Here is a 13,662-nt window from a genome sequence, read left to right as displayed (position 1 = left end):
GGCAGCGGGCACGGGGCTTTACGGAGTTGGGTGCAAGATTCGCCTTTTCGGCTCGTCTCTTCTCCTCCCAGGATTTATTGTCTGTGGAGCCTTCTGGGGTGGGGAGGGAGCTGCGCCTCCGCCACCGCCGCTGCCGCCTCTGCTGCTGCGGTCGCTTGCGCGGCGCGCAAGGCGGGCGGAAGCTGGGGGAGTGGATGCGCTCCTGCCTCCCCCGCCAGCGCTTCGGGCTTCCCCTCGGCCGCTTCCCGCGGAAACCTCTCCAGCTGTCCACCTGAAGGGCACCAGCATCATGGTCTAACGTGGCAGCTGCCTGGAATCCCCTCTTTCTCCTTCTCTTCTCCTCCTTCACCCCTCCTCTCCTCCGAGGTCCCTCGTGCCCACTCTACTGCGGAACCCCGGACACTTTAAGGAATAACCCTCGGCAGCTGCACGATTCACTTTCTCCGGAACCTCATGGGCAGTTTCTCCCGCCGGCGATGTGAGTAGGATACTATTGCTCCGGGGCCAAGGGGGTCGCTGGGGCCTCGCCGCTTGTGGCCGCAGCGACAGTGAGCGCCCTAGGTGAGGGACCCAGGTGGCCGACGGAACGGGGGTGGGGGATAGGAGAATCCGAGCCTTCAGCGCTCCCTGGGAGCTGCTCGCCCGGTGGCCCGCGGAGGTGGCGAGGATGTGGCAGATTGCGGGGCATTTAGAATCTCATGTTTGCTGTTGCGGGTGCTGGGGAGTGCCGAGTGGCCTGGGCTGGCGGGTGAGCTTAAAGGGTTACATATTGCGAAAAGGAAGGCAAAGAGCGATTTGGGGTGCTGGTGCTGAGACCGACGGTTGAGCTGAGATTGATCATAGTTCTTTATTATCTTGAATATCTCCAGTCAGCTTTTTCCGGAGGTGTCTGAAGGATGAAGCGCTCCTTTGATATTGGTTCTCTGTCTCTCTCTGTCTCTCTGTCTCTCTCTCTCTCTCACACAGACACACTTGTGGCAGGTCACGTTTGTCCCTTTATCTTAGAAGCTGTAGTATTACTGTGTGATGCCTATTTGTTTGAAAAATATAATTAGAAGACCTTTATGCCATTGGGAACCGAAGGGATAGGGTGGGGTTTTGGGGAGGGGATGAAGGGGAAGAAAGAGTATAAAAGATTGGAGGACCAAAAGAAGTGGGGGAGCGATGGAGCGAAGCCCTTCTTCCCGGGAGTCAGGGAAAGCGATGTCTCCTTTCCCCTAAGCTAAACAACTCCAGCCCACACATCTCCTTTGTGTTGCTCGGAGAAGCTGGTGAAGCAGCACTGTTCCCAATCCCAGTACTGGGCCCCCTTCAGCATCTTGCATCCTCCTTTCAGTCATTAAGGATGCAGGACTAGTTTTGGGTGCTACGTGGAAAGAGGGAGGAAAGCACATTAGCATCAGGGTAATCAGAGCACCTTAGCTCACGGACAATTAAACTGGGTGCCAAAGGTTCTCCTGTCTTTACAGTTTGCAGAGTCAAGAATGGGAATAGGGGATGGGACTTTTACAGAATGTCTTTAAAAATAGTATGACTTCATGATAACGGAGATGGCTGCAAAATTGCTTCATTATACTACTTCTTGGCCATCAGGGCTGCATAAAGGACCCGCCTCCGCCCTCTCCCTTACTGTCTCCTCCCCATCAAGTCACAAAGCGAGAGGGCTGGGCGAGAGGGCGCAGCGCCAGGCAGAGAAGGGAAGGGGTCACTTTCACAACTCCCAGGAATCGGCTTCAAAAAGGAACCATCTGCGACTCCCACGACTCCCACGTTCCTTTCGAACTTCTTCAAAAGAAATTAGAAAACGGGGGAGGGGAGGGTGCGCTCAGTGAGACATGAAGATCTTCCACCTGCTCTTTTCCATTACTTTCCCAATACAGTTTCAACAAATCGAATTCACCTGCAGTGGTAACTGGGTCACCACGTAAATGTGTACCTGTGTACGTTGAAATGTGGTTCTCTTGGTAGATAAAAAGCAATTCATAAGTGAGCATATTTTAACGTGGGTAAAATTTCTAACCACAATAGAGATTTTATAGCGTGGGCGAGAAGAGTGCATTCCAGCGAAAGCAGGACACGTGATCTCCAACGGGAGAGATACAGTATTAGGAACTCGATTTTCTTTGTTCCTGGCTGAGCCTATGAGATGCTCAGCATCCCTGTTGCTTAAACCCTCCTGTAAAACGGAAAAATAATAAAGTTGATGAGGGAGAGACTAGAATGCGGGGAAGCACAAGTAGATACCTGCGAAGGGTTTGAACCTTCTGCTTCGCCGCCACCTCTCCTGTTTTACTGCCCACCTTCCACCCACCCAGCTCCTCGCCACCGCTAGCCCCCTATTTAAAAGTGAGACCTTCCTTCCGGGAGACGTGGCAGAAAAGTTCCCCAGCCCTGTACACGTGGGTTCTCTAGCGCCTCAGAACCTGCTGCGTTTCTCAACAGATTCTGCCACCTCCCCAGTCCAAGTGTCACGCCTCCATCCAGGCGTCTTGAGCTGACTTCACAGACTCTTAAGAGAACCTCCAGGAGATTTTGTGCAAAAGACAGTAGAACAGAGTCCGTTCCCTGCTTCTTGGAAACCGTTGAGAAAGTAGGAACGTAGGAATGATTTTATTTTTCCTTAAAAATAAGGCATATGACCAAAGTATGTCGAGAGTGATGTTTAGTGATGTTTGCATTTGGACGCCCAGGAAGTGTATCAGGCCTGTGGAATGTCCTGAGGTGTGATTATTTATTAATTTAATGGAATTAGAATTTGTTCTAGACCCACAATTTAATTAGTTCTCTGACTTGGAAATTTCTTATTTCATTTTTCACTCCATGTTTTATAAGCGATCTTACTGGGTCGAAGTTTTTTAAAATCTGGGTTATTTCTGTACTGTGTTGCATTGCATCATACTAATATGTTGGTAAGGAAAGCAGAGTCAATTTCCATGACATATTATGAAGTGAAAGTTCTTTATGCATTTTAAAAAATACTTGACTGTCCAAGAAAAGATGTGTACTTACCATGGCAACCCTTACATTCCCCATCACGTGTGCCTGCACATTTGCAGCTTCAGAATTAGAAACCACTTCCTAAAGAAATAAACCTGTTTCTGTTACAGTAGCCATGTTTTATTCTGAATTTTAGGACTGCTTTAGGCTGGCATTAAAATTTTCTTAATTAAAATCCCATTTCACTTTTGTTTGTAAGCTTTAAATGATTCTGCTTCCTTTATAAAATTCGAAACATAGCTTAAAGTGTTTTGTGTGTCTGTATTTTGGTGTGTTTTTTATGTTTTAAAAATTGCAAAGATGGAAATTAATATCACTGAATTTTTAGCAAATATAAAATCATTAAATGACAGTATTATCCACATAGTGTTAATTCTCAGAGCATTTCTTAGATTTCTTTCATTTGCAGTTTGTAGTCCATAATACTTGATATAAAAACCTAGTTTTTTAAATGACAAAATATTCACCTTTTTAAAACACTTGAAAATTTGAAGATATGTTGATGTATCAAAATTACACCTATTTTTACTATAATTTTATCTTTTGATGACTTTTGCTTCAATATGAGTGGATCCCTCATTCGATGATATTATCATTTCATTTTATACCCAAATTAACAGAGTACACAAAGAGTAATCAACTACTGATAAATTACCATCTGAGTTATTTCTGGATCCTTGTTCCCTTTTTTCCTTCACATAAATTATTTCATAGTCTTTGGAAAATTTCTCATTTAGAGAACATGTGCTATTTGTTGAGTATAATAATTAATAGAAGACAAAAAGACATTACTTGTTTGGGTCTCTCCAGTAACTATGGCTGCTTTGTAGAGTATCATCCACATTTCTTTTTGAGTGGGTCTAGTCAGGCACGTGAATTTGCAAGATGACTTTGGGGAAAACATTAATTCATATCTATGACAAAGAATGGACCTTCAGTTTGTGCCAAGCCAACTGACCAGTAAGTGACTCATATCTCCAAGGAAGAACATACTGAAGATGATTCTGGGATCTTCCGAGAACCTTGACATTTTTCTCTTTGAAGTCTTTACTATATCAATATTCAATAGAGGGTTTTTAATGCCTCAGGATTAAAAATTGGAATTTTAATATCAAGCAGCAGTTTGACCATACAGTGTTGCTATTAAATTATACTCTGAGGGACTACAAAATCAGAAAAGAGATTCCTAGATGATAGGTTTTGTACATATGTTAAAATATTGATTCATGAATTGTCAATGAAAACTCAAATTTAAAAGTGGTACCATAAGTCAACAATATTTGGAAAATGATGGCCACAAATCAGTAATATTTTTCCTTTACAAAGTTTTTAGCCATGTTTTGTGAATCAGGCTTTAATCATTAGAAATATTCATGTTTTTATAGAAAATACTCTAATGAATTATCCTGATAGTGAAAGAAAATTAAGAAAACCAAAAGTATTATAATTCCAGAATTAACATGTGACTTAGTAATACAAACAAGTCTCCTTTAATGCTGAAAATAGAAGTAGTAATAATTCCTAATTTATAATTCTAATACATAGCAAATAATCAGACAGATGGTACATTTTAGAGGAGTGCAACATAAACTTTTTGGTACAAATCAGGTTTTCCATAGTAGTGTGTGTGTATATGTGGTTATATGTAGTGATGGAATATGCTTTTAAGGTATGCTATTTAAATAGGAAATATATTTATTTCCTATTTTGGAATTAATTGATATGTTTAAAATTCATGAGCTCTTGTGTCCAAGAGCCAACCCTGATCATCTGGCTTCTCTTAACATAGTGCATAATTACAGTAACAGCTACCAGTTCCTAAGTCAGGTGCTTATTTCCAAATAATCTTTAAAGAAGCAATATTATCACCATTTGAAAAATTAGAATGTTTAGATTCAAAGACAGAAGTGATAGGTTCATGTCACAAAGCTATTAAATAGAAGGTGATGAAGATTTAAATTCAGATTTGTCTCCTGTACCTTTTCCTCCATACCATGTCTTCTCCCTCATAGGCAAAAATTGGTGCTAGTTAAATAACTGAAATCTGTGGGTCATTGAATTATTTTCTAATGAATAAAGAAAACAATATTTTGAAACAGCTTTTCAAAGTTATCAACATATTTGGCAGTAATGCACCACATTACTTCTTTTTTTTTTTTCACATTACTTCTGTGGCCATCTTTTAATATTGGTATAGAAAACGCTGCTGCTTGTCTTCCTGGCATGATTAACTCATGATAGAAACATTTAATAAACTGTTAGAACCTGTCATATAAAAGCACATTAAGGAAGTTTTCAATAAAGCAATTTTGGGTCAATAGCTGTCGTATCTACTTTGAAACAGTGATGATATATTTGATATATAAACCCCTAGAGAGGTATCATATATGCTATTTAAATTATTAACCATAACAGAAAAATTATCATTTGTCATTCAGTGACACATGAAAAATTATTAAATAAATTTAATAACCCAAAGGATTTCCTACATATACTCCCTTTCATTGTATGGTTTACTGCTTGATAAATTACTTAAAAATCTCTATACAAAAATATTATTTAACTTTAATAAACATGGAAGCAATAGTATTTATCAGAAATGAAGTATTAAAATTTATATTAGCATTGGCATGATCTGTTTAAATATTTTAATACTAGAATAGATGCTTAACATTGTTTAAAGACTTTACTTTCTTCTTAGTAATGGACTTTCTTCAGTTACATCAGTATATTTTTGCTGTACATGAAGTTTAGTACTTTGAGAGCATCTTTAACTTTAGGTAATAGTGATACGGGGCCCAAGGTTATAGAATAACAAATTTATTAAGAACAAGGGAATTTCAGGATACGTGTGTATGTGTGTGTGTGCACGTGCACACGTGCGTGTGTATGTATTTTCAGAGAGAAAATTAAATTTTGTGCTCTTCAAGAAGTAAGATAGTATGAGAAGTGAGAAGCTATAGGTTTCAATTATACAATACAGATGAGGTAGGTGACCTGAAAAGAAAAATACTGATAGTGTAATACAATCATTATGAGATTTTCACAGGGAGAAAGAAAAGAAAGTGGTACTGTGGACTACAGAGCTAACAGAGAAAAAGATGTGAAAAACAGTCAAAGAAAGCTATTTGACTTAATTCCCCAAGAAGAAAAAATAGGCTTTTAAGCTATTTTGATATTGAAAGATATAAAGATATATTTGTGTAGTGGAAAAATATTTTATAGATGGCTGTCTGCATTATCAAATTATTTGCTAATGGAAGGAAAGTCAGGAAATGAACCTTATTGAAATAGTGCCTAAATATTATGAGGGTATTTGTTGCACTAAAAATGTGCACAAAGCTAAATGGACACAAAGCTAAAATGTGTCAGCTGAATTTGAAGAATTAATGTAATGCAAATGGTGTAGCTAAAATAATTTAATAGTACAAATAATAGACTTCTTAAGTGTTAACTGATTAAGTGTTCTGCATCCAGTACATTCACCATTGCAGTTCTTGACATGAGTAGGCAACCTACAGAGTTATGAAGGATGGAGATGTATCTCAAACCTCATAGTGTTAGCATGGACAACACATTGAATATTTACTCTGGTGTTATTCTGAGTCAATGTAACTCAAGGCGTGAAAAAAATTTTCTTCCCTACTTCAAGTGTAATTAATTTCTTAAGACAATTATAAAAGCTATTGTAATTAAATCAAATACCTATTTCAACTTCTGTGATTGTTAAATATTAGCAATGTCCTTAGGGTAATATTATATTGTTGAACATTGAGGATACCACACACATACACATATAGCTGTAATTGCTCTATTTTATAATACTCACTCTCACATAGCTGTCATCTTACTATCTCATGAGTTGATAACTTTTCAGATGGAAAAGGCTTTAGGGTCTTATTTTACAAAAGAGGAAACTAAGTACAGATAAGTTTGCTTTCTTGTACAAGGTTACACGTGTTGGTGAGAGAAGCACAACCAGAGCTCTTCACTCCCAACTTCTGCCACTAAAACCATACCCGTGGACCATTGAAGTTTTTACACCTTACGAAGGAAAATAGGGAAAAGAACCTTAATCCGACAAATTAGGTTAATGAGGTCAGCCAACAGGATGACCCACCCAAAATACGCTTCTTTCTCATTTTATTTTGGCCTGAGGTTTTATTTGGCTTAAGTGTTTTGGACAATTGCCTTATCTTTCCATTTTGATTTGACTGTCTAGGCAGTTTAATTCTATACATTTAACATCTATGAAGTATTCTATTTTTAAAAAGGTACCATTATTTAAGAAATATGGAATTAATTTCACTAATAGTAAAGAGTTCTAAGTTTTGATACTATATTCTTTTTAATGAAAGTTAAAAATGTTCTTTAAAATTACTGATCTATTTAGAATAATGCCAACTAAATATCAGATGATGGAAAAAGTTCAATTCCTTTTAAATGAATTAATGTCCTTCTAAATTTGCTAATTACATTAAAGCATTAATCAATGATTTTTCTTACCAAAAATCAAGAATTCCTTAAAGTGAGGTTAGGCATTTCTGTAAAACATTGCCTTGAATATTGATTAGGAAAGATTTTTAATCAGGAAAGCAAAATATGATACAGCTGGAAAATTTAAAAGCATACTCATTTCTATTAAATTTTTGCATTACAAAGTTATATTTTGAAGGGCCCTTTGAAATAATAAGTTCCCTCTGCCGCTAAATATCTGTTTATCTGTTATGTTATGACTGTTATGACTTTAAAGAAAGGAATTCTCTGTTCTTTCATGAGACAAATTTGAAACAAATGTTCTTGTTTAATGCTTTCTCTAATGCTAAAATTCTGAATCCATTTTATCTAGAATCTTCAGTTATTGGGAAACTTAAGGCAAGATGTTTTTGAACCTACTACAAAGCATATTAACAACAACTATAAAATATTTTTGAAATTATGATGTACAGCCTTTCCTGGTAGCTCAGTCGGTAAAGAATCTGCCTGCAGTGCAGGAGACCCAGGTTCGATCCCTGGGTGGGGAAGATCCCTTGGAGAAGGAAATCGCAAACCACTCCAGTATCCTTGCCTGGAAAATCCCATGGACAGAGGAACCTGGTGGGCTGCAATCCATGGGATTGCAGAGTTGGGCATGACTGAGGGACTAACACTTTCATTTAAAAATATGTATTTGTCTTATATAAAGGCATATAGAAATATCTACAAACATTTATTTAGCAAGATGTACCTAATAGCCACATCTAATAACTATTTTTAAAAGACAAATGAAATTTCTTAGTATAGCAATAATATTTAAAACTGAAGAAAAAATTAGTGACTAAAGTAGTTCGTTACCTATCAGCAGATTAGCTATGCTTTTCATTTGTGGAATGGATCTTATTCATGCCAGCTTTCAGTGTACTGTTCTGGGGCTCGTGGGTGTGATAGAACGGAACATATTTCTGTATCTGTGAACATAATCCCACACAACATTTTACATGACAAAATCTGAATGTCCTAAGACTGGGTGTTAAAGATAAGACGTCAACCTTTATCCATCCAGGGTTTGAACCACCTCCATATTAATACATGTTTTATCTTACAAAGTATCCAATGCTATTTAAAGAGATGGTGTTTTGTGTTTGCTTCTTTGCTTGCTAGTTTGTTTGTTTTCTTACTTGCTTGCTTTTTCTATCTCGATAAAACTAAGGTTTGCTTTCTGCAGACAAAATAGCAAGCTGCTGAAACAAACATAGTATGCCAAAGTGGGAAATGAACAAGGAAGAGGTGCAAAGGTGATATATTTTTGTACTTTGGTATAGAAAGAAACTACTAGAACTGCAACATATATTTATTTTCTATATAAAAATTATGAAGAAAAATAAGCTTTATTAATGCTTATTAATATAGTTACTAAATAGTTATTAAGAGTTAATAAATATATTAATTAACAGATGGGTGCATGCTCATTTACAAAAATATATTGGAAAAACGAGGAAAATGTGTGATTGAGAATGCATTTGTCTTAACGTCTAAAATGTGCTAGTAAATAAAAAGAGCACTGTTTGTATAAAGTGTTTAATGTTTGTTTTTTCTAAATACAATTGTATATATATCGAACTCTTAGTTCTCAGTACACTCTATATGCCTCCCATTCTAAATACACTCCCTGAGCCAAGCCCAGGGTGCTCAGTCACTCAGTCATGTCCGACTCTTTGTGACCCCATAGACTGTAGCCCACCAGGCTCCTCTGTCCATGGAATTATTCAGGCAACAATATTGGAGTAGGTTGCAATTTCCTTCTCCAGGAGATCTTCCTGACCCAGGGATCAAACCCACGTCTCCTGCATCTCCTGCATTGGCACGTGGATTCTTTACAATGGAGCCACCTGGGAATCCCATATGTCTTCTCTACTATTTATTAATTAGTATAAATTCAGCTGTGAATACATGGTGTAATGCCGACTGGGAATGGAATAATATCAGTCCCTTTGCAGTCAGTCTTAAGGATGTACTTGTCACCCCTTTTGGCTCTGCATGTGACTAAGACAGCCCCAAACCTCAAGGGTACATGTCTTCTTTGCATGTGTAAATTTATCCATTATTTTTAGAATGGAATATATTCTTAATCTTCTTTTTTCAGGTAGAATTTCTTTGTATGATAATGTGTGAAAATAAATAGGAAGGCCGAAAAAGAAAGTTGAATTTGGATTCTAGGAATATGAATGAATATATTCTTGTCTTAAATGTCACTTAATGTTTTCAATATTGTTTAATAATAGGTAAAATGGTATATTTTGGTATAAAAAGTAGAACATTTTAATGAGTCAAGAATTATAGTCTAGTGGGCTCACAGTATAAAAGTAATATAATAGTTTCCAGTATTCATACTGAAAAGGAAGACAACAAAAACTCTGTGATGCTACTTAAAAGGTTTTATACTGTTCTAGCTCTGAGACAAGTGAGAAATTTATCCTTAAGCTGAGTAAAGATTACTGTTAAGTTTGTACCTTCTTTTTTAGAGGGCCTAGTTAAATGAAAATATATAGACAACAATAATGAAACTTTAGAGTTCTTTGGTAATCTTTCAAAAAAAAAAAATCAAACCTTTAACCTTTAACTTATGTGATTTGTGAGATCACCCAAGATCACTCTAAACTGGTCTTTTAGGGATTCTTCAAAATGTGAATGTGCACCCTTCTTAGCCTCCTTAAGTAATTGCTCAAGTGGCTTCTCCAGAACTAGCACACTTGATTTTTCATTCCCAGCAGACTAGTTCACAGCCTAGTGCAGAAAAAAGGCATGTTATGTGAATGAATGGTCTCACTTATGCCTCTGAATGTCTCAGACTCTAGCAGCCTGTAGTGTGGTTCCTCTGGGTTTCTTTTTCTCTTCCCTTTCTGAGGCTATCATAGGATTTAATTTTCCAGTTCCTCTTTGCAGTTAGGCTGTCATGTGACTTACTTAGGCCAATGCCACAGGAGCTAAAACTGAGGAGTACCTTTTTGGAGTAGAAGTATTTATGAGCTAGTGCACTTTTTGCTCTTCTCCTTAAATAGCAATTATAGACACATGTGTCATGATGGGGCCTCCATCAGCCTGGTCTCTGAACAACTGCACTAAGTCATCCCTTTTAATATGGAGCATGGGCAAGAGTGAATATGTTCTTCTGTTAAGATTTAGGGGAGTTATTTGTTACTAAATTTAACCTAGCCTTTCCTTCTTTTCAAATTCATTGAGTGAAATTCTATTGAAAGAATCCTGATGTCCATTTTATGCTATCACAATTACAGAGCTGTTATATGGACATGCCACTAGTTTACGTTTTAATATAACAATGAACTCTATTTTATGATTGATTAAAATTATGGTAATTAAAAACTATTTAAAAGATACAAAATAAATCTACTTGAGACATTTTTATATGCTTAAAGCACTTTGACTTTCTCAGTTTGTAATTTTATGTACTTGCATATTTTGATACACCTAAAGTCTAAGAACTCTGATATCATTCTTGTACAACACAGCAGCAGCTCCCCTGACTCATAACAAACTGAAGAAACTAGAAAGATATATATGTGATCATTCTACAGTTTGTTGGTAGAATACTTTTAATTGAAAAAACTCTACCATGTCTACTAGAATCTGCAATATTTTCACAATTTAGTACATTTTACCCAAGTTCATGCGTCTGTTCATTCATCTATTCTAAATATCTATTGTGCTGTTACTCCACACCATGCCCAGTGCTGGGCAAGACTGATTACAAGTGTGACTCCTGTTTTTATGGCACTTGCAGCCAAATGGATTATACAATATTAAAAAACTAACCATACTGGAAATATACAACTTCAAGTTATGATAAGAGCTAAGAAGAAAAAGACCAAAGTACTGAGAGTGAATATAATAGGGATCTGAGCAAGAGAAGGAGAATTTCTGATGAACTGATATTGAAATAAGATGTCTAAGATGATAGGAGTTAGCCAGGCAAGAGGGAGAAAGAGAATTCTAAGGTAAATGGTATATGCAAAGAGTCTACAGCTGAAGAAGGTGGTACATTGGAGGGCAGTATGCAGTGTGGCTGAATGTTAGGGAACAGAGGGTGATTGGCATAATAAGAGGTGAAAAGTGAAAGTCCTGTCCAACTATTTGGGACCCCATGGTCTATACAGTCCATGGAATTCTCCAGGCCAGAATACTGGAATGGGTAGCCTATCCCTTCCCCAGTGGATCTTCCTGATCCAGGAATTGAACCGGGGTCTCCTGCATTGCAGGTGAATTCTTTACCAACTGGGCTATCAGGGAAGCCCTGTAATATGAGGTAGGCATGAACAAGATCATCTCAAAATTTATTGACCTGGTTAAGAATTTAAAATTTTTATTCTATATCCAGTGTGAAGTCATTAAGCATTTTTAAACAGAAGAGTGATCTGAACTTACTGATTTTTTAAAGTTATCTCTTGTGCTGTTTTTAAACTCATTACAAGAAAGTCAGAGAGGAAGTAGGGATTTATAAATTAGGAGATATTTACAGTAGATTGGGCAAGAGATTAAGGTATTTCTAGGATTTTAGTCATGGAAATGGAGAGAGGTGGATAGAAAAGTGAAGTATGCCTTGTAGAAGCTCTTATATTCTTTGCTAAATTGATAGCAGGAGAGAGCTAGAGAGGAAAAGTATGGAACTGAGGATTATTCCAAAATTTCTGATAGGAATAACTGGACACATAGAGATGTATTTTATTGTCTGAAGAATCCTACATAAGAAGCTAATCTATTCAGGCATAACTAGAACATTGACACTAATATTACGGAACCTGAATAACTGACATATTGAGGAAGCATGAATCAGCATGTCAATTTATATACATAAACATCCCTATATAAAATTAATGGAAATGTGTGAATACTTTTGTAGGGAAAATAATTAAAACCTCTTTTTAAGAAAAATATTTTTCAAATAAATGATAATTGAGTACATTAGAATGACTCACTTGATATTGCTCTCTTGGTTTCCTTCTAATTATTCTCTGGTAGGAAAAGAAAACATGAGTGTGTATCCATTCCTTCTGAATACCAATTTCTTCCACCTCTTTCTGTTATGCTTTAATGTTTGGGAAGAACCATTTACTCCTGGTCCTTTTATATTGGGTTGTCTGAGATAAACAGAAGGCTGTTAACCGCTGGTATACATTGTTTTAAGCAACCCATCTGAAGCACTTCCTGCCCTCTTGTAGCCCTGTAGCTACCCAAGTATCCATACTGTGAAGTTCTCTGGACAAGGCCACACACATCTGCAGATTATTACCTGAGCTGTCTCTTTCCTTGAGCCTTCCACATTTGTAATATCCTGATGCTAAGCTCTGTTAGTTCAGATACAGTGTAAATTGCTGTCCAGAGAGTGCATATGTAAGTAAAATGATGATCTTTTATTTATGTACATATTTTGGATATATTATTTAGGAATATGTTCAGCTGCAAGTAACCAACAATTTGTAGCTTAACTGAATAAAATATTATTTTACCCTTTCTTCTAGTTAGCATTTGCAGTGGTAACTAAAAATCCCAAAACATTTCAGTGGCTTACAACTACATATATTTATTTCTCACTTAACAGAAGTGTGGAGCAGCAGCATCTCTGCTTGGCTCTGTCCACTTAGTCTTCTCATTCCAGCATCCAGGCTGAAGGGATGTGTTCTCCTGGTGGAGGTCAGGAGAAAGAGGCCAAACTGACCCACTCAAATTCAATGAAAGCTTCTGTTCACACATAGCACGTTTTATGTTCATTCACATTCCATTGGCTAAAGCAGGCCATGTAACTATAATCAAGGCTCAGTGATGCTTTTAGGAACTCTGACTCTGTCTACATCATTGCTTATGGCTTGCATAGCGTTCTTAGCATTTATATTTGAAAAGACTATTCCTTCCATAAGACAGCTGCCTTCAAGTGGATTGGTATCTAATAGAAGCAGTGGATATCAATTGTGAGTTCTCTCAGGTCTCTTCTTTATTTTTTCTCTCCTTTTTTCGTAGCCAGCCTACAGATATGTTTGATTCAGTAGTACTTGCAAATATATTTTGATTTTTTTCTTTTTTGAGTTTAAATGTATTTTATAAATTTCTAAAATACATTACTTTGGCTATGCCCTACTATTTCCATAACATAGCTATTACCCTACCATGGGGCAC

At 37.0% G+C, this 13,662-nt stretch overlaps 1 protein-coding gene across 2 annotated transcripts in view; it reads left to right on the top strand.

The window, feature by feature from the left end:
* The first annotated feature begins 293 nt into the window (after nt 1-293).
* The window catches only part of LRRC7 (leucine rich repeat containing 7), a 622,375-nt gene continuing 609,006 nt past the window's right edge, over nt 294-13,662 (top strand). For both annotated transcript variants that reach the window (XM_061411605.1, XM_061411606.1), the window contains exon 1: nt 294-478. In XM_061411605.1, coding sequence (XP_061267589.1) covers nt 477-478 — 2 coding nt within the window. In that variant the 5' untranslated portion in view covers nt 294-476. The remainder of the gene's footprint in view (nt 479-13,662) is intronic.

This window comes from Bos javanicus, chromosome 3 (assembly GCF_032452875.1).
Source record: "Bos javanicus breed banteng chromosome 3, ARS-OSU_banteng_1.0, whole genome shotgun sequence".
Lineage (NCBI taxonomy): Eukaryota > Metazoa > Chordata > Mammalia > Artiodactyla > Bovidae > Bos > Bos javanicus.
The sequence above is the reverse complement of the archived record's forward strand: the minus strand, read 5'-3'. Positions and strand labels throughout refer to the sequence as shown.